Genomic DNA, 22,282 nt, shown 5'->3' on the forward strand with positions numbered 1-22,282 from the left:
AATTATTATTTATTTGCAGACTTCACAGAACAGTAATCACAGTATGAATGTTTCAGGATGTTAAATAAACTTATCATTGCTAATTCGTTATCAAATAATCCATTTATTTAGAAAATCTATTTGTAGTTGCAATTGGTGTTTTCTTTGAAAAAATTCTTGAATAGATATCATGAAAGTTATCTGAGAATTCGACGGCTACTTTATTCGGTAAATATAGATAATATATAGTAAAATATGAAACTGCCCGAGCCGAGGCTTCCGTGAGAGCCTTCGAGATCTTCTATCTTTACATAGATCACAGGCTAAGCGCGCTTTGCGCCCTACTCCCTTAGAACCCATGGAATCTGCAAATGCCAATGAGCAGCAGAGTCCAGTCCATAATAAAAAATATAACTTTGGTTATACCCGCCGAGCATTATTTTTCACGTGTTACGTACGTTATTGTTACCAGAGGCGTAATACTCCTCTCTGAGTGATTCGTGTCCAAACGATATTGGTTAGGCTAATAAAACAAACATGTTTTGACACAAAGATTGTATTGGAGAAATGAGGAAGACGAAAAGTGAAAATGCCCTTAAATATTTATCGTTAATAAATCCTGTCTAATATCAAATTATTATGGGTAGTGTTACTTTGATCGAATAAACTTTATTCGGGTTCTACACGCCATTAAAAAATTGAATATACCTTGTTTATCTGATATATTCTGACAAATTTTGCACCAAATACACTGCTAACTATACAGCACCGCCCATAGACAAAAGTTAAATAAAGAATTTAGTTAAAATTATAAATTTGCAAACGAAAACAACTTAGCAGTTTTATTTTATTGATAAATTTGCTATTCATATTCTTGATTTGCTTCATTTATTTATTAAAGTGGTTTAAATCAACCGACGACACAATGCGAAAAATAATCGTATACATAATCATCTTCATCATCATTTTACCCACAGGATCTCCACTATTGGACATAGACGTTCCCCATAGATTTCTAATGAGATTGCTTAGAAGCAACCACTGTCTACGCACCCTTACTCGTCGATATTGAATTGACCTTTAGTCCAGCCTGTTTCATAACGAACCCCAACGAACTCAAATTGCATTAATTATTTATTCAAGCTCAAAGTAATGCTCACCCCGCATGTTGGAACACAGAGGGGTGGCACGTGTCACCGTCGCCCTATTTTTAAATTTATCACTAGTGGGGCAAAGGGGGCATAAATCTACCATATTTTTTTATTTCACAAACAGTTAGCGATATACGGCTTGGATACACGGCATAATATATGAGCAGCGGTAGCCAAGTTATTAAGGATGGTAATTTACGTTCGTAGATGTTTCGTTAAACTGTTAACAAGTGGTAAAAAATTACTATGATTACTATATATGATACACTCTGCTCAAAAATTAATGGTAACGGAATAATAATAAAAACGTTTAATTATTCGGGTTATTACATGTTAAAATTGATTATTGTTTACTATCTATCACTGCAAACATTGTACTGCTAGTTATTTGAAAACCATTTATTTCATTTTAAAAAAATCAGTGTAACTTATTTCAAAGTAATCATTAATATAAGCTGATTGGAAATAGTTTAAAAAGCTTTAAAGTTGCTTACAAATGAACATTACGAATATAAATTTACCCCTTTAAATTAACATTTATAACCAATAACCTGTATGTTCCTGTAAAATTTTACAACGGCTTCTTCATCCTCTGGGTATCTAAACCTGCACTCATACCTCATGAAACGCGAGGTGGTTCATGTCGTAATGGTTGTAATTAAGGTAACAATGATGCGTTTATATTTCGGCAGCTGACATATCCACCGTGTTGGTAATTTCTCAGTCGTACACTCTTGTCAGGGTGTAGTCATTCCTCGGTCGGTTCTGGTGCCCGTGCTGCTTTCCCTATACGTCTTCAAGTAGCTCGATGTTTAGCGGAGATAGAGTACTCATTTATTGAGTTTTTAAAGGCAGGTTTGACCAGGTCTGCATATCGTGTTGGAAAACATCCACGAGATCGCTTTTCCTTCCACTTTGCTCCTCATTACGGGTGATAAGTCCAAAGAACTTATAAGAGTGAGCGAAAATTAACAAAAAAAATTAATTATAATAGTGTACTTTATTACGCCATCATAACAAAGCTTGTTAGTTTAGAATCTATATTATATAGTTCGGTATAAAAGCGGTTTCATAAAGAGACCGGTTTGGTAACATAAAGGAGTCGGTAATAAATCAAGATTAGGAAGTGTAACGTACACTGTTCAACCACACCCTTTTATCAGCTTATCTGCAGATTATCTTGGCTGTGAACTTTCAGTTCCGTGGGAAGTGAAACATATTAATAGTTTGGAATAAAATTAGAATATAATATGAAGTATGATAATCAGAAAAACGTCATTCGGGTGCATTTTTATTAACGTTAGTGTTTGCTTGTCACGTAAAGTATTTCTTTATTTAAAAACTCTCGGTATGCGAATGGTGGAGTGACACGAATAACTACACCCGTCTGTGCGAGTGAGACGACAAATAAAAACTTTGGAAATTGTTCCCTTTATAATTTATATATTAGTTAATCAATTACGACGCATTCTGAATTAATAAATTCATAAAAAATGTTATTGGTGACAATTTATGAATGAGTTAAAGTAAGTCAAGATCATACATGTAAATAAAGAAAAAAAGATGAGTTGATTTTAAAGAGAGAACGATGTGAAAACTTTCTGATGAGACAGGCATAACAGACAAAATAAACGCAAGTGGAGAATACAAATAAATATTGTTACAGTTTAGAAGTGTTACATATAGAAACCGTGCCAATGGGTAATTGGCACGTCTTCAAGTAAACGTACACAATAGTAAAACGCACGTCATACTCGAGCTTACAAACACGGTAAACGTTTGTCACGGCAGCAATTTTTATAAACTAACTGGTTATGTCACTACAATTGTAGAATTGTAATGTTCATTCATGATTTGTTGAACCTGTGTTTACAATGTATATATAAAACTTAACCTTGAGATGTTCAGTAAAAATGTTCAAAAAAATGACACGCACGCTAAAAAGGAAATAAATATTAATGTTAAATAATAGACTAAGTTAAAAGTCTATAAAATACAATTAAGATAGAGTAATGTAAGATGTTAAAATGTGTTTCAATCACGAGGCAAGCACTTAGCAAATTAAAACAAAAAAAATAGACAAAATTTGATTTTGCAAATAATAGATTAAATGTTTGTAATAAGGGGAACCTAGTGTACCAGAAGATTAGACATAAATATAGGAAAAAACTAGAAATTAAATCAAATATTGTAAAAAAAACAATCCAATGAAAAACTTATTATAAACTTTATACAATAGTTCTCTGCCAGTAAAGGTATTATAAATGACTTGCGGCTTTTGGAACTTTTAACGAAGTCTATTTTCTTCTATTAATCTTCAACTCTTTTTTAATTCTATTCTATTTTTGAATCTACTCTGCTTCGGAAGGTGTAATAGTTGTGGAGAAGTAGAGAAAAGCTTAGAATAAACCGCGGACCGTAATTTTATTCTAGAGCAGATTAGCAATGACACGTTTTGGTTAACTCAGCCTTGTCTTTTCTAAGTAATTATATGTGTTTTTGATATGGAAGAAGTTAATCTTAAAGAAATTAGTGAACTGCACCTAAATCAGACTTGTCTATCGTGTAAACATTTGAAGTATATGACATTATCCAATTTATATTAGCTTAGTCGGATTTGACTTGCCAAAACCGTAAGACCCCACTAGGTTTTTCCGGTTTTTCTTTTCGTTGTTATGAACAGAGGCGATGTTATATAATACAGTGTTCATTAACCAAAGTACGATCTTAAATTATGATGACTATATGAAAGTCAATGTAATATTTTCGTAACTATCTGTACAGGTCCACGCGCTACGGCAGCCCCGCGTACAGTGCATGCTCCACAGACAGTTCGTTCGCCGAGCAAGCGCTTGCAGACGCCAGCGTGCTTCTGGAACGCGAACGCAGTTCTGAACATCTGCCATACAGACTCTACAAGATGGCTGGCGAGTACTGGAAGTAAGTTATCTACTAACTACTGTCTTACTACCCGCTCTCTTCGTCTTTTTCTCTCTTTCTCATCCCCCCTTTCTTTCGTATTCTCTTTTAGTAGTAAGAGGAAGAAAATTTACAGTATCAATCATCATAATAATGTCAGCCGATAGACTCTCACTGCAAGGCATAGTCCTTCTCCAAAGATCGTCATGAAGATCGGTCTTGCACTGCCTGCATCCAACGACATCCCGCAACCTTGACTATGACAATGACAGTTTTTGAAGTTAATCCATATCCATAGAATATTAATCCACAAGGTATCTCATACATTCCATTTCGTAATTTTTAATTTAAAAATAAAAGTTTATAATTAAATAAATTTTATTATAGCATTAAAGAGTTTTTAGTTGTTCGAAATGTGTGAAAGTTGGTTCATTGACACATTTACATGATTGATATTATAATGAACAAATAATAAATTATTAAATTTGATTTAAAAAAGCGCAACTTTTGAGTTTCTAGCCGGCTTTTCTCAACAAATCAGCGTTCTGTGCTGGTGGTTGATTATTATGTATAATGTAAAATAATCCTTACTTAAATGTCATGAGCCCATCCACTGCTGAATATAGACCTCCCCAATAAATTTCCGACCGTCTCAAGGTCATCTGTCCATCCTTGTGAGATGACGCTCCTTACTGTTTTTGCCAGTTCATGGTCTACATTCCCGAAACTTAACGCCCCAATCATTTGTTCATCGTGTAATACAAAAAATGTAATTGTCTCTTCAATGTACCCGTTATAAAGATTAAAAAAAGCATAGTACAACTAGATTAAGTATGAAAAATGTATATAAATAGATCGTAAATTAAGTTTATTGAGACTTTTCGCTGACCTCACTCCAGTTCGTGTTCGGTCTCATTTATTTTTGAACTTTTGAAACAATCGACTAGTGTTTTGCATAGTAATTGACTTGCTAATGCAGTTAAACTGACAATAATAAAGCGAGATTACAAAAAACTCGTACAGCCTTTACGTGCCGTCATTTGAGTGCCCTTGAATGAACTCCTATTTCTGTGGCAATAATAAACAAGGATATGTATAAATTACAATTATAATTTATAATCCCACGACTTCTACTTCTAATATAAATGTAACAATGGACTTTATTAATATTCAAAGCAAATACAATATAAAAAGTGCACTAATAAAATATACGGTTATTTTGTACATAACTCTGAGCAAAATGTGTATACAGGGTGATTGGTTATAGGTGTAAAAGCTTTAGAGGGGTAAATGTATAGCCCATTTGCTGTTATTTAATGTATGGTACACCTTATCTAAATATCGATAGTCGAAGTGATATCAAAATAAGTATTTACACATTTACAATATATTAAAATGTATTGTTATATATTTATCATTGCAGACTTTGTCTTGCCAGAAATTATTGGTCTGTCGCATTCCAACCGCAAAAAAAAATGCGCAATTTCAGAGTGATAATTTAATAACAAGGTGACTGGAAAAAGAAGTGTAAAGGAAAAATTGCACTCAAATGAGCAATAAATTCACCGCTTTAATGCTTTTAGGCCAATAACCCATTATTTTGTATAACGAAAAGTTAAATAATCAAGTCAGTATTATTTCCCTTTAAACCTCTAACGAAATTTATATTTACATAATTATTTCCCAATGGTCATGGATCAATAGGAAATTTAATATGGCTCAGAATTGACGCGATGTTTATTAGAAAATTATTCGAAATCGATGTCGTCTCAGCCCTTAGAGGTCCACTTCAAGGCTTCAAATAGCCTCGCTTGGCAGACGGGTTGGCGATCGCAGTATAAAAACTTATTTTTGAGCAATGGCAATCCTATATAATTAATGCACACAGTGTGAATAATATTGGATTGTATCCCTTGATTTAAACTGTCTTTAAGCGCTGGACTAGCATAGCTCATTTATGCCAGTAAATACTTTGTGTATTATATAGTATAAGATAGTATAGAAAATATAGAAATGTCTTTTTTGCAAATGAAAAAAATTATTACACAAAGCCGAACAATAATAAAAGGTTTATAAGCGATTGGTAAGAGCTCGCTTATTTACTTTTAACAATATTTACTTTGTTGTATATTTTGCGGTCCTGCGCTACCCGTATCCTACGACCTTGACTATGTCACATGTCACAAAAACAGCAGATAATGTCACTCAACCTACCTGTAACTTACTTAAAGTGAAATCAATTTATTTTGTGTTATACTTTAATTAATGATCAATTAACCAACTTGTCTGGAGAAGTCGTAGTGTGTTTGTGTGCTGTTTAAAAAATCGACTACGTTTATCATACAATTGCACATTCCAGTCCTAATACATTACGAATGTAAAGTTTGTAGACGGCCTTGTGATCCATCGTAAGACTTTATAATGGCTTGTTGACCATATGCAGATGGTTGTAATTTTTACTACCGATATTAATATCCATTACGAGTGCTCGTCTCTAACTAAGCGATTGTATAAGACTATAAAAAAAAATAATCATTCTGAAAATCTATCAGCCATGATTCTGCTTAACACGTTCCATGTGGGGCGTATACGACTCCCGTTGCACTTTCCGTCCAGACCCTTTGCAGTTATCATTGAAAAACAAAGGATTCTTAAAAAATGAATTGTAAGGTCGACAACTTCACATCACGTATGTGAGTACGTAATGCATATTAAAGTGTATAACTTTTTCTGGGAATTATAGTTTTGCAGTATAGAAAAAGTGTAAAACATACGTCTTAGGACTTTTTTTCAATTTTTAAAGGCCGCGTGGAGCGTGTATGACCCACATACACGCTCCACGCGGCCTCAATGGAATATCCCTAAAAATTGCCGTAACACAGAGCGTGTTAATTGTACACTTTTTTATAAAATTATTCAAATATTTTGTGTTTAATTGCAAAAATGTTCCATATCGATATGATTTTAACTCGATTGAGTTACGACTTATTATCGATATCATCGATGTTGTATTGAATATATTTTAATTTATACTCAATGCCAGTTCATAGTTATCATTACTATTCCTCGCTTCTCCGTAACCAGAATTAACAAAAACATGGACAACATTTATACCGTCCGTACAGTGTTGTCATATTTAAAAAGTTCGTGATACAAAATTATTTATTTTTTAATAACGCTAACATAAGTCTTGTGAAGTAATCTCGTTATGTTGAGTTATACAGCTATTCTACTCCCTTTAAAGTTTTAAAACCTTGTTTTGAAAAAAATACCAAAGGAGATGATTTACTAGGAAGGTAGTCGAACGTTTTAAAAAACAACAACTTAGCTATGTGTGGGTATTCACTCTCTAAAAATCAGCTGGATGAATTGTCACTGACGTTCAATTGTAATTAAGAATCTATCGACATGTTGTGAATATAATGAAATAATATTGAGCTTTGTTTATTTTTTTTGATTTATCGTATTTAATTTTTGACGAATTCTTTATAAACATGGACGTGATAAAAGTTGAGAAGGTGGAGATGGTTGAAGAAGTTTTAACGTTAAGGTATGCGGAGTTATTTAAAAAAAATTAAAACTCTTAACTTGTTTTGAATTAGGTACACTAAATTCTATTGTATAATTATTTTACGTTATTTACCTTTTTTAATCTAATATTGTGACTTTTAAACAATAACTTCCATTGTACTTAATACAGTACAAAGGAAATAAAAATTGGAAAAAGTGTAACGAAAGGCTTAAAAAGGAAATAATATTTCAAAAATGGCATATTATCGTATTAATTAGAAATCTAAAAATTATAATGAGACAACTTAAAAAAGATATACACAAAATATTTTCAGTTTGTTCTTGTTAACAATTTACAGTATAGGTCATTTTAACTTATTAATTACAATGGTGTTATATTAAATGTTTTTATGTTATTTTAAATATTAGTCAGTGCAAGCACTTCTTACACTTTATTAGTTTATATTATTATTCTTGATATCAACGGAGCGCGGTTTAATCACCCAATTAATATATTACTATATAAAAATTTGAACGTGTCTTATTAGCTGTCATTAATATTATACTCTATATGATATAAAGCCTTTAAAAAAAAATTCTGATTGCTTCATAATAAAATTAATTTACTATCTGTGCCTGTAGACTATACTGCCAAAAGTTATTGGGGTATTGCATTTCAATGGAAAAAATAAATTAATTGTACATATTTCTCAGTAGTTACTTTATACAGGTGATTGGAATTAGTTTAAAAGGATTTTGCTGACAAATGTGTTACAGCCCTTAAAGATTTTGACACCTATAGCCAATAAAACTGTATAATATACAGTTAAACGAAAACCAAAAACGTATTCGAGCTGTTCTAAATTTGAACCTCGGCGCTGCAAATGTCAACTGGCTCACCGGACAGGACGCTTAGTACAGTTCTAATATTTTTATCCCACACTCGCTTTTATCTGTGTTTTCATATACTGTTTATATATTTTTTTAATTTTATGTCAAAAACATAAATGGAATATCTTAATAAAGATTGTTCACGGTAACATATCTAATACAATATGGTTATGTGATGGTTACATTGTGTGTAGGCCTGTGGTTTAGTGAAATCGTGAGCTGAGAAGTATCAAGTGTACACTACACTCGCTTAGCGGAATGTTACCTATTGAGATATTGTAACTCCTTTCGCAACTCTTAACTTGTTATTGCACTTGTATATATTATATAGAACATTTTATATTACTTCATTTTGTATGCATGTTACGAGACTATGCAGATGTTCATTTCGTTCATATGCAATCTTTTTCTAAATATCTATTAATCGCTGGAATTTTGCAACTTGATTTTTATATTTTGTCTAACTTAATCTAACGTTGCATTTGCGAGAAATGTTTTAGCTAATAATTTTTTTTTATATATTTGTAAATAACTCTATGATCTGTGGAAGGCCGTAATTGTTTTTCTGATGTATTCATTGCGTGATATATCTTTGTTATTGATAGCTATTAGCGACTCTAATAAAATAACAATGGTTACTGCTAGACAGGATTTTCATTTTGGTTTTATTCTTATTTTTAAATGTATAATAGATTTGATGTTTGCATAATTCATTAATGATAAAATATTTAGTGTTCCATTCAATCATAACATTTTCAACTATTTATCACTTTGTTCATCACAAGATGAATGCAAAAGAAATCCGAATTGGCAGAAATTGTATCAAACTGAGCTTATAGTGGAGTCCTTCGACTAAAAATAATCAGAAAAAGAACCCTTAACAACCTGAGACAATTTTAATATAATTAACAAATTTATTTATTGCATTAGTTAATAAACTTCATTCTTAAGCTGTAACATTAATTAAAAATTCGTTTGAAATAAACAACTCATTCTATAATATACATTCGTGTTTTTAGCAAGTACCCGAAAACAGACTACACGTACTCCCGCATGTCCCGAGATCGGGTGGAGCTCGCCCCGGGACAGGTGGCCGTGCCGAACATGTCCAGACGTTCCCTGGCGCAGTTCAGAGTGCAAGGCCCCAATACTGACGTCACGGATTTTAGCGAACGCGTCGCCTCCACTGCTGCTTGGACCACGGCGGCCGTACGGAAACGGTATACGGTGAGTGCAATGTATTTCAACCGTGTCATTCACCTCGGTACAAGCGCCATGGGTAGGCCCCCCTCTAATTGGAACGTCGACATAGTTCAAGTCGCGGATAGTCTCTGGATTCAAGCAGCGCAAGACCGGACATTTTAGCGATCTTTTGGGGATACCTATATTTTGCAGAGGTCGTTTACCTTACTTTGAAATGATTGTGGAGCACCTTCGAAAAAACAACACATCGGTATAATATATATATTTATACATAGTATTATACCCAATTTTCCCCATATACTACTGCCAGGTTCGGAATGACCTAGAAAAATCTGGAAATAATCTAGGTAGTTACTCTTTTAACGGCAGTTTTACATTAGTTTTTTTTTTTTCCTTTTTATTACATGAAAATCCTGCACAACACTGCATAGATACATGTAATGTTTGGCAACCCTAAAAGAACAGTAATGAACTGCTGATCTCACAACCTTTTACATAAATCAATAAAAAAATACACAGGATAGAGAAAAATTCTTAACATTATCAATAGTAGTAGCTGAGCATTCACTCATTACTTTTTAAAATAAATAAATCCAAAATTATTGTAGTAAATGTTAATAAAACTTGACATTGTATATTATTATATAATTGGTTAAACTTTTTTCAGGGAATAGAAAGTTCAGATGATGAAATGCACTATGACCGCAATGTATCTCACATCCCGAATAAACGCTGGTGGATCACACAACTACTCATCTCCATGATCACCAGCATAACCACCACCACCAGCAATGCATATAGAAAGATTGTTGGACCTTCACATAGATACCCTTACACTGAGCGGAGACCACCTAAAGGTATCAAATCAATCTCTATCCTTTAGTGAACTGTTTTCTTTCTAAATTTCCAAAAAAAAATGGTGTTTATATCAGTGAACCTCAAAGAAAACCCAAAAAAATTACATCAGTTTTTGAAATAACGGAGGCCTGTACCACACAGGTCGATTAATTTTAGGTATAAAAGCTTTAATGGGGTAAATTCATAGCACACTTGCTGTAACAATTAATGTGTGTATATATATACACATTAATTGTTACAGCAAGTGTGCAAGATATATATATATATATATATATGTATGTATATATATATATATATATAACACAATTAATGTATCACACAGCCTATCCAAAAATCAATAGTTTCAATTATATTTAATATTGTTCTAATAATAAAGTAAGATAAAAGCCATTTAAAGACTATTGATTACTGTATATTAAAACTAATTTTTCTTTACTATCCATATTTGCAGGCTTTGTACTGTCAGTGCAAAAGCATTAAAGCTTTTTGGTGACAAATGAGCAATACATTTATCCCTTTCAAGCTTTTATACCTACCACTCATCACCCTAAATAAAACTTTCGTGTTTGGAATTTATGATCACTGATTTATATACATTCTGTTATATCTGCCAGTTTATGGCGATGTCTTCTCTTATAGTTGCTGAAGAATCATCTGGAAAACGGCATTACAAGCATTTTTACTTGTTTTGTTGAATTCATTTTGCCTAAGTGAAAATGACTGTTAAATTTGAAAAAAAATCACTACATTTTTAGTTTTGCCCATTACTTCTTGAATTCAAATGTAAAGGCAATTTACATAATGTAGAAGCAAAAACTAATCCACTTTGTTATTATTCGAACCATAGAACGTCGACTGCTGGACATAGAATTCCCCAATCGATATCCAACTGACCAATTGGTAGCGGCCTGTATCCAGCATCTTCAAATAACCTTAAAAATATTAATCTAACGTAACCACCGAAAGGCCAAAAGGTTTTCGAGTCATCCACGAGTCGGTAGACACAACGTGGGTAGGTCACCCACTAGGTAGACCGACATAGCTAAGGTCGTGGAAGGAGACACCGGTCAGCGTGTCTTTGTAGAAGGTTTATGCCTTGCAGTGGAAGTCTACCAGTTGATATGATGACGATGATAGTATGCTAATAATTAATGACCATTTCCACTTTACAGCTAGCATCCTGTCAAGAACGGCGTCTGTTCTAAGCGCACTTTTTTACCTGATTTACTCTATAATGAAGTCTGTCGTCACAACCACCGTTACCACCGTCACTGAAACTGTAAGGAAACTTTTAACATATCTGCAATTGAAAACCTGATTATGAACGTAAATTAACAATTAAATTTCTATTTTTAACAGTAGCATTAAAGTTCTTATAGTAATTCCTGATATAATATGGTCTGTTGACTTAATAATAAACGAACAAGGTACTGCATAGTTATAATCACATCTTATTTGACTCTCACCAAGCAAAACATAAAACTTGAACAATAAAACTAACAAAATGGGGAGGAAGTCAGTTTTGTTTTGAAAGAGAATTCTAACTTCCATCACCACATGCATTTTTATATGGTATTAAACAGTGATGATTTCTTATTTGATGTGACTTGTGGACTGTCTCTAGATCGTGCAAAATTTTGTAAACCAAAATTCTGTATGGTACATTTTTATAGTAAATATTTGCCACAACCAAAATGAGAAGATAGAGATAATACCAGAAAATGGTCAATAATATATATAAATATATAATCATATTTTGGTCAAACATAACAACAAAAATCATTGTTTTTTAGCAAAATGTCAGACTGTCTCTGAAAACAAAAAGCTTATTAATTAAAATGTTTTTATTAAGATTAGAAACTCTGAAACTGATAGTGAAATTGATAATGATGAATTATTGGAATAACTTGTTCATGTTTTAAAACTTTTTCGTGCGATTATAGCCCAAATTTCATTGCTAAGAATATGATAACTTTAAATAACTACTGTTCTTTATAATATATAAATAAATGTTTCAGATAACGCCTAATCACGTTGGTGAAAATGAAAAGTATAAAACACGGAATTATCAAGCGATGTCTGCCTCTAAATCCCGCAAATGGCCTTGGCTACTGCTTCTTCTACTACCGATTATGGGTTATGGATGTAAGTATATTTTTTTTCATTGAAATAACTTGAGATGGTTAATGGATAGATATTTTATTGCAACATTGTGTTCGGTGATAAAGTGCTATAGTAATAAAAAAGCTTTAAAGGTAAAACTATATTCAGTTGGTTTATTAAAACTGGATTACAGGGAAATTCAATTACTTAATACATTTGTTCAGTAATTATTAAGTGTGTTAACTTACTCATAATAATATTTCTCAACTTTACTGCAGTATATATTAAAAACATACATATAGAGTACAATTATGTATGGAAGTATAAAGGCGACATACTTTCATATGGAAGTCTAAACAAATTATTTTATTCCCCATCGAAATTTAAGTATATCTTTAAATTCAACATAACCATTTTATTTAGTTACTAAACAGTTTCATAGACAATGGTAATAATAAATAAGAGTGTAGTCCTGTTGTTATAGTTGTATATAAAGCGTAAAAATGATTTTGAAATATTGATCTTAATCATATTTCATGAAGTTGACTATTATATTACTTTTCAATTACAGTAGAAATGAAAATTAATTGTTATCTAATTTTAAATACATTTTATTGCAAATCACAACTACCTCCCGAAAGAAGTGAATTATGTATTGTTATATATTCAATAGTAAAAAAAATCATTCTTCAATTACACCTTTGTAAAAAAAATTGCACTGTTTAGGTTAATGAAAATATCTTAATAATTTCTTTCAGTGAACTACACATACAAGAACTACGAGCATCTGGCTATGCCAAACTTTACAGATTTTCAATTAGATTTAACAGAGTTTTATGTGGATTTTCCAAAATTATCTTTGCCGGTGGTACCAAAAATTTCACTGTCCGATTTCAATCCGTTTTCGCACATTAATCTGACGCTGCCAGAGATTAATATTACATTACCAGATATGCCAGACGTGTCTGAGAATCTGCCGCAAGTTACAAAAACTTATAGAGAATACAAGGACATAGTGCAGAATAGGATGACAGATGCATCAGATTATCTATCAGTTGTGGCGGGAAGCTGCTATGAAGAAATCCGTCGGTTTTGGCGCGGATTTGTCGGATGATTGTCATTTTGTAACTGGAGACGTAGGGTTGGCGTTTAAAAAAAAACAATGATTGTTAGTAATAAATAAATTATATTTTTCATAAATTTAAATAGGGAATAATAATTAATATTTTATTTTTATAAAGTGTATCCCATTGTTATGTTTGTTGTACTTAATTATAAATATTTAAGCTTGTCTGTGAATAACTTCATTCCTTTGAAATATTTACTTAAGGAAGCCTCTTGATTAATGTCCAGAGACAATTTCCTTACTTCTGTCTTAAATGTAATGAACTGTACGAAAGAGAGACTTTATCCATCTCATGTCACATGATGATGAATTCAGGAACTAGATCCTGAACCGTTACACTAATGAGCAGACCACTTTACTTACCATCAGGTGATCATCCTCCTGTGTTATTATCTTTATATATTTTAACATCTTAATATAATTACTTTATTAAATATAAGAGTTCAATTTTGTTGTCAATATTCAATTCTAATGTCTTAAGTTTTACTATTGTACACTCAAATCAGTTTTTGTGCGGTATAGACATTTTTGATCAAATCTAAACATTATTAACGAAATTATGAATAATGTTAATTATTACATTCTTGTATCTAACGAGACATGCTTCTCTTTTCTCTCTTCGCAAAAACTGATCTCCAACTACATGGTTACTAAAAAGTCAAAGTTTCTAAACAAAATAGTATCTACAAGTCACAAAAAGCTTTTTTGACTCAGTTTACCACAAGAAAGTTCGCAAATTGTCAAATTACATACTACAATATACATACTACGTATTACAAATTCTACTTATTTCGGTACTACTACTAAACTAAAGGGTTAAAGACACTTATTGGCGATTCTTATTCTTACTCGTGAAATATCTTTTGGGATTTTTGTGATCCCTATTCAACAAACATAAACAGATTTGAGTGTTTACACCAGACAGAGATAATATACTAATTTTTTTTTAAGTTCCACTTTTGTTAATTAACAACTGTAATAAAATGTAAAGATGCGTTTACATATCGATACTTTAAAAGGTTAATTTTTTTTTTCTAAAGGTTATCCGAAAATCAGATATAACCCAATTGATTGTTTCTAGACTTCCTTCATTATCAATAATAATTTTTAGGCAATGAAACAACACTAGTAGTACTTTTTTCCTTAACAGACATTCACTGTAATGTGTAACACAAATGTAAACACATCTTAAATAACCAATGACATAAGTTCTGTAGTTTTTGGTATTATCTCTGTCCAGTGATATAGTGCATAGAATTTATATTATAGGTTGTGTAAAGATAAGTAGAAATACAAACTATATATACTATATTTATTTTTTTAACTATTTATATTTGTTTCTGATTTAATATTGTATAATATATTTTTATATTGATTTTAAATTGAAATGTAATTTTTAATTTACTCATTTAAAAATACCTGTGAACTTTACTAAACAGTTTACTTTGTTGAGCAAAGTGTAATGATAATATTTTTTGGATGTGCCATTGAAAAAATACTTTAAAATTTTAGAGCTTTATTTTTTTTAATTAGTCATTATGAACAATGTACCTAATAAAGCATGACGCGTTTGTTTAGTTATTTTTATAACAAATTTTAATTTAAAAATTTACAATTATGTACAATTAAAAACATTAACACTAGTCATAAAACTGTCATCTCTTACTAATATTTATTTATAAAATTTGTTATTTTTTTCAATTAATTTATAATTTTAGTTAAATTAAGTCATAATGTTTGTCACAATTTTAATGGTAACCCAATTAATTGTTAAATGGTCCCCCCTTTTATATATATATCTGGTGATTTGTTTAATTGTTTCTTCATGTTAATAATACAGCTTGTAAAATTGTTTAATGTAATAATTTTATTATTTATGTTGCTTATAATACTGGGTATTGATTAATTACAAATTGTATAAAACATGTCTCTTTCGTTTCCCTTTTTCCTATTTTCCCGAGTTCTTCCCTGTGTGCGAGATTTGTGAGTTCAGGGAAGGATAGAGGTAGAGAACATCACCTATACAAAGTGGACGTACTGTGGCACGCACTTTTAGGTGAGTTATTATTCGTATATTATGTCTTATAAATACTCTGTCCTTCCCTGCTCTGCGTTCACAGTTCGTTATACGATTCTTTAATCATTTAACACATGGGAAGGACAGAGTAATATCTCAAAAAGTTTAAAAGTAATTTATTATATTTTTCAGATTACAACTACAGGGAGACAACTACAGATCAGCCAGCTTTAGTAGACACGTACTCCGCGCCTGTTATACTTAATGACGCCGACTTGACTAAACGCGTCGCGGCTCTAGAAACCTGGGCGGTTAACGTCGACACAAAACTGAAGTCGGTCGACCAAAAAATATCCAATTTGGACAAGCTGGAGACCAAAATCGAACAGTACTCAATAAGACATTTACAACAAAACCTCGTGAGTGTATTGAGTACGAAGGACAACAGTGAGGCATTAGCTGAAAGATTAAAAGCTTATTTGGACAAACACTACATATCAAACACAGAGATGGATAGAATGAGCCATGAGATACATGAAAGATTAATCAACTCTTGGAAGCCAGAAATGTCTGAGGATACTATAAGAGGAATTGTTCAGGAATACCTTTCTACAACCGAGAGGAAACAGCTGGAAATAATATTGAAGAAAGTACAAGAGTATGTAAATGATATGGAGCGGCCAAGTGGAGTTGACTTGAATGTGATGGAGATAAAAAAGATTGTCGCTGGAATGTTAGATGTTTATGATGCAGATAAGACAGGACTTGTAGATTATGCACTGGAGTCTGCGGGTAAGTTTTTTTTTATTTATTATAAGAAATAAACTATCCATCAGGTAATATTTTATAGTTATTTTTATGATGATAGGCTAAAAGTCATAATGCATTGATCAAAGATTGTGCGAATACAACCTTTAAAGGTTAATGTTTAAAAATAAATGTTAATGCAATATAACATTTAATATTAAATAATAGGTTTCTATCAGTGATCTTCTAATAAAGATCTTGATACTTAATAGATAACAAGAATAATGTTTATACAGGGTGATTGGTTATAGATGTAGCTAAATGCAGATAAAGTAAATAAAGGGGTGGATGTATAACTCATTTGTCAGCAAAGAGCTTTAAAGCTTTTATATCTACTTTCAATTACTCTGAAGTATGTTACATTCATTTGTATTTTTCTATTGGAATGAGACAGTGTAATAATTTGTGGCAATACAATCTAATCTATTAAAATATCTAATATTCTAATAAATCTACAGAAATATAATAAAAAAAGTCTACAGAAAGATAACAATAAGTCATTTTAATATGTAGTAAAAATCGGAATTTTAAAAACATTTTTTGACTTAAAAGTCATCAAAATTACTACAAATATATTTTGAATTATTTCTATATCGTCTTAATATTTTAAAGTCAACCGACAGCCATTGGAATTTATTGTGCCAGTAATTTCATTAGCAGAGCATTATATTTTGCTGAAATATTCAAAGCCGCTATGCTAACCATAGAAATGTTTCCAGAGGAAGATACCTATCACCTCACTAACATCTTAAAACGAGATTTATATTGTCATTATCAAAGATCTATCAACTTTAAGTTAATTCACAGCTACAAATGATGTTTTAATTAAAATCGCCTAGTAAAATAAACTAATTTTAAATTTATATCTGAATGCAGGCGGCCAAGTGATATCAACAAAGTGCACGGAACTGTACCAGATCAAGACAAAGCAGTACTCTGTATTGGGACTGCCGGTGTGGTGGGTTTACACCTCGCCGCGTTACGCGCTGACGCCGGGCGCCATGCCCGCCGAGTGCTGGGCATTCCAGGCCTTCCCTGGTTATCTTGGTGAGTCAGCAACTGCCATCAGAACAACTTTTCTTCTCACTATGTTAAGCCTCATCGACCATGGGAATAAAGAATGTTTACAATCAGATTGCAGAATCAATTCTAATATACATATTCTAATTGATGCATTCTTTAAATTTATATTTTTTATCTGACTTACACTACTCAAGTGGCATATGTAGATTCCGTGGGTGCGAGAGGGTAGGACGCTGAGGGCACGTATTCCAAAACCCCTCAGACAAAGAAGTTCGAGGACTTCCTGGGAAATCTCGGCTTGGGCAGCTATGTAATACAATTTGACAGAATTGGCAAATCTATGTAGTGCAAGTAAATTCAATGATGTTTCATGTCATTTAGACTGATTTACTTTACACTAGTAATTTAGAAGAAAGGATTAAAATGTGTGAAATATTTTTGATCCACACTAAACAAGTTAAAAACACGATTTTAAACATGAATTGTATGTAATCATATAGATATCTGTTTTAATTTGTTTTATATTTTAGAGTCTATTTTTTATTGTCTCATTAAATTCTGAAAATTTTTTATACCTATTATTTTTGTAAGTACATGCTTATATATTTAATAACATGCCTTCATGTTATCAGTAAACCTATAGCCTATTTGAGTTTTAATTTTTATTATTTATTTTTAGGCTATAAAGCTTCCCTATAATTTTAAAATAAAATAAATAGGATAAGAGTCCTTACTTTTTCTTAGAAAGTATTCCCAATAATAAGTGATAACTTTTATTCTATAGAACCATCCAGAATTGTTTTATAAGAATAATTGATGCAAAAGAGATTGAACGACAAACTCCGAGTAGCCTGTTTTGTCACCAAATAGTAGAACTAAGATATATCGATCTAGATTGAGCATTATTGGTCGCATCGTCATAATTTCGTCACGTCTGCATATCTAGTTAACAATTGATTTATTGTTTCAGTTATTAGAACGTATGCAATTATCGAAGTGACTGGTTTCTCCCTGGAGCACATGTCGCGACTGCTGGCTGTGGATGGGAAGATCGAGTCGGCGCCTAAGAACTTCTCGGTTTTTGTAAGACAGCCAACATATATTCGCTTATTTGTTTTTTATTTTAATCATTTCCTAATCGTTTTCAATCATCTCAGGGTTAGTATTGACATAAAAATCAATTCTATCTTGGGTTGTGTTAAGCGAAAAAATCTAAAAACAACCATTACATAACATTGTTGTGTCACCAATTCAATTCAGTCCAATAAAATAGTAGGAAGTAGCTTTGCTATCTTAAAAGAGGCTTTAGACTAGGCGCCTTCTGCGCCCTGTCATCTCAAATCTTTGGAATTTGCAAAGGCAATTTGCACAGCAGTGATAGTCTGGACCAAAAGTAATTCAACTTACTCTACAAAAGCCTGTACAGTTTCTTTATTTTGATTCATTGAGCATTGGCATGTGTTTGTATATATTAATATATTTAAAAAAATTATAAATAGAAAGAAATCTTTCATAAAATATGTCACCTGATATTTTACTTTTCTAAACATATTTGTGACCATAGTAGGAACCATGTAAAACTCCTTCTATAGATGTTACACTCCAAAAGCTGAACTTCCGAACAGGAACAACAAGAACTCCGACTTCCTTTCATGTTAATTATTAATTAAAAAAACATATTTTTTAATTTATCAAGAAATTCAAATAAATAAACAATTTCTTTATTTTTCAAATATCTAAGGATTTCTTAAGTATATTGAGATTTGTATAATCAAAAAATAAGTATCTTAACAATTTGTTGTTTTTTGTTGTGATTGTCACATTTTGTTAGTCTCTGTCATCTCTTGTATAAGTGATTTTATCAACGGACCTAAATTGATACTTATATTATTATTATTTACATAATTATATTAACAGCTTATATCATATACTCAAAAGCTCTACAAACCATTACATGTCATATGTTCCAAGTCAAACTTTCAGAGATCATTTCAGTAATTTTTTATTGTCAGTTTAAAACTTAGTTTAGATTAGATCGTAACTACCTATTAAGAACTAACAACAAACTATGCAAAGTTTGTCATTTTTTTATAACTGTTTTAACAAGAAAAACATTAAACATCTTGGTCATGAATATACTCTGAAATAGATTAAAATACCTTTTAGCAAAATCCATACCTAATAATTCTAATCTGTGTGTTCTCATGTAAGAAAAAATATTGTGCTTGTACTAATGTTGAATCATTTAAGGGCCTGCACGGAGAACTAGATCCGGAGCCTCACCTGTTCGGCGACTATATGTACGACGCCAACGGAACTGCAATCCAGTACTTCCCTGTGAAATATCCGAAGACGACCAACATTGGCGGCGTCGAGTACCCGGTCGCATACGACATTATCGAGCTGAGAGTGGAGAGCAATCATGGCAACCCCACGTACACGTGCGTGTACCGTTTCCGTGTACACGGCAACCCACTGTCCGACATCCGACGCGCTACCGAAGACAGTCTCATCGACAGTGAATCCTAATACTAACAAAAACGATTACCCGCATGAACTTTAAAATTTGAATTTCGAACTCTTACGAACATTGACCCGTGTGACTACGGCGACTTATATATTGACCAAACTTTTAAACTAACAATCGTCGATGTACGTCCATTATGTGTGTCATTAATATTGGAGTGACCATTCCTTAAAACACTTTAGCTGTAAGATGTTTCTGTGGCCTTACTCAGCGTAGTTAAGTAAGTTATGTCAGGTTTTAAGTACAAAACTATTGTTGTTATTATGTCTCGAAGTTTATTAAGAGATGATATGCAACCTGTTTAAAACTATGACCTGATTATAGTAATGTAATCGTCTTGGTTAATCTCGATGTAAACTGCACAAGCCGATGGAAATACGCTTAGTTTTGAATATTTTTTTATCTGTATTTATTTTTATTTTGTAGTTTTTATCCTGTTTTAAATTTTCAATGATAATGAAGGTTTGAATTGTAATAACTTAAGTTTATTTAAAGAAAATCGTCGTAAATGTTTTCTTAATTCGCGCAGGGTTCAGTAACCTGGTTTCGTCAATAATTATTAAATTATACAAATTATTAATATATATATATTTAATATTTTAACATTCTTGTAAGTACAATTAATTATAATGAATATTTATTAATACATTAAATTTATTTTAACCATGGCTCTTATATCAATGATGAATTTATATATTAATATACACAAAACGATTATCACATATAACTCGTCATCGTGTTTAGTCACGTCTGAACGTCGGTCACGATTAGTAAACGTGACGTTCCAATCGTTTTATGGATGCGTATAAATTCAAATGTTTGCATATAATTATGTAATGTTTCAGTAAAGTCTACCACACAGACGGGTGGGTAAATTCGATGAGAAATGTTGTATAATTTATGATAAGCGTGATCTGAGTACCCTGTGCGAGTCCCCGGCTAGGCTTACTTTAGTAATTTTAGTGAGGAGCTAGTCCATATAGGTTAATAAATTTTATGCCAATTTAGAATAAGCGTTTTTTTGTTCACATACAGTCTCACACTAACTTAGTCTGTAGCAAGATCCCAACGCGGCTAACTTGAGATCGTATTAGTTGTAAATAAATATTGCTTTAACCTAATTTACACCTGCGATTTTCGTAAACGCAACAACTTTTCTTTCATATCCTCTCTTCATAATTATTTCGTTTTCATCTTAACATTAGTATAAAATGTTGTATAAGATTATCATACTTTTTCTAACATATAACAGATAAATTATATATACAAGCCGGTAATATAAATATTTACAAAAAATAAATTTTATTGCAAATTTGTCAGAGACTGACACCCGGCAGCTTTATAAGTTATCGATATTTTATCTATACAACTTTTCTACAAAACGTCCAATTACAATTTTATATATATAATCCAAGTTACCAGTAACTAACCGTGTATCTGTTGTACTAAGTTTGAGTGAAATGACATACCTGTAGCGACTATAAACAATTGTTAAATTATTTACTTTTGTACTAAAGTTTATAAATTTAATTCATGCGCTATTAATAAAATGCGATGCATGAATGCACTTTTGAAATAAACTAGTTATAATAAAGGTCAAGTGTATATAGTTTTAAATACAGAAACATCAAATATTATGTGTCAAATTGAAGCCATAAAGGTAAACAAAATCAATGTATGGGTAATGAAATCATGAACTATTTTGAGCAGCAGGCTGTTTTGAACGCTGTTTTCCTTGTTTTTAAATAATATAATTTTAAGGTCATTTTATAGGTCGACAATGAACAATAAGGTTTTAACTAACACATTTTAATATCGGCTTAACTTGCGCGATGATGTTTGTGATGTCTCCAATAAATTTTATCAAAATATTTTCGTTTGTCTTTGCCATAAACTAATTTATTACCTTTAACACTTAAACCACCAAAATAAATATATACTATAATTGAATCTATCGCTTCGATTTATTATCTATCTACACAAGTGAAATAGATATTTTTTAACTTCTATCCAATAATTGAATATTACCTATATTGTATAGGCAATATTAATGAACGCCCTTAAATACAGCTTATAATAATGAATTGATATACAATACTACACTGAAAAATATTTAACTAGATTTCAAAATACAAAATGTGTTTCGAACTATATGCTTAGTTATTAAA

At 31.6% G+C, this 22,282-nt stretch overlaps 1 protein-coding gene across 1 annotated transcript in view; it reads left to right on the forward strand.

The window, feature by feature from the left end:
• LOC137932059 (klaroid protein-like) overlaps positions 1 to 21,978 on the forward strand; it is a 38,577-nt gene extending 16,599 nt beyond the window's left edge. Inside the window, exons 4-12 of the mRNA XM_068775618.1 lie at positions 3,915 to 4,070; positions 9,470 to 9,677; positions 10,321 to 10,510; positions 11,684 to 11,790; positions 12,530 to 12,656; positions 15,950 to 16,549; positions 17,441 to 17,611; positions 18,558 to 18,670; positions 19,838 to 21,978. Of these exons, the coding sequence (XP_068631719.1) occupies positions 3,915 to 4,070; positions 9,470 to 9,677; positions 10,321 to 10,510; positions 11,684 to 11,790; positions 12,530 to 12,656; positions 15,950 to 16,549; positions 17,441 to 17,611; positions 18,558 to 18,670; positions 19,838 to 20,116 (1,951 nt within the window). The 3' untranslated portion in view covers positions 20,117 to 21,978. The remainder of the gene's footprint in view (positions 1 to 3,914; positions 4,071 to 9,469; positions 9,678 to 10,320; positions 10,511 to 11,683; positions 11,791 to 12,529; positions 12,657 to 15,949; positions 16,550 to 17,440; positions 17,612 to 18,557; positions 18,671 to 19,837) is intronic.
• Positions 21,979 to 22,282: the final 304 nt, after the last annotated feature.

The sequence above is a fragment of the Battus philenor genome, unplaced genomic scaffold (genome assembly GCF_028537555.1).
Source record: "Battus philenor isolate CCGP_79_NKW_IND1 unplaced genomic scaffold, ilBatPhil1.0.hap1 SCAF_9, whole genome shotgun sequence".
In the NCBI taxonomy this organism is placed as follows: Eukaryota; Metazoa; Arthropoda; class Insecta; order Lepidoptera; family Papilionidae; genus Battus; species Battus philenor.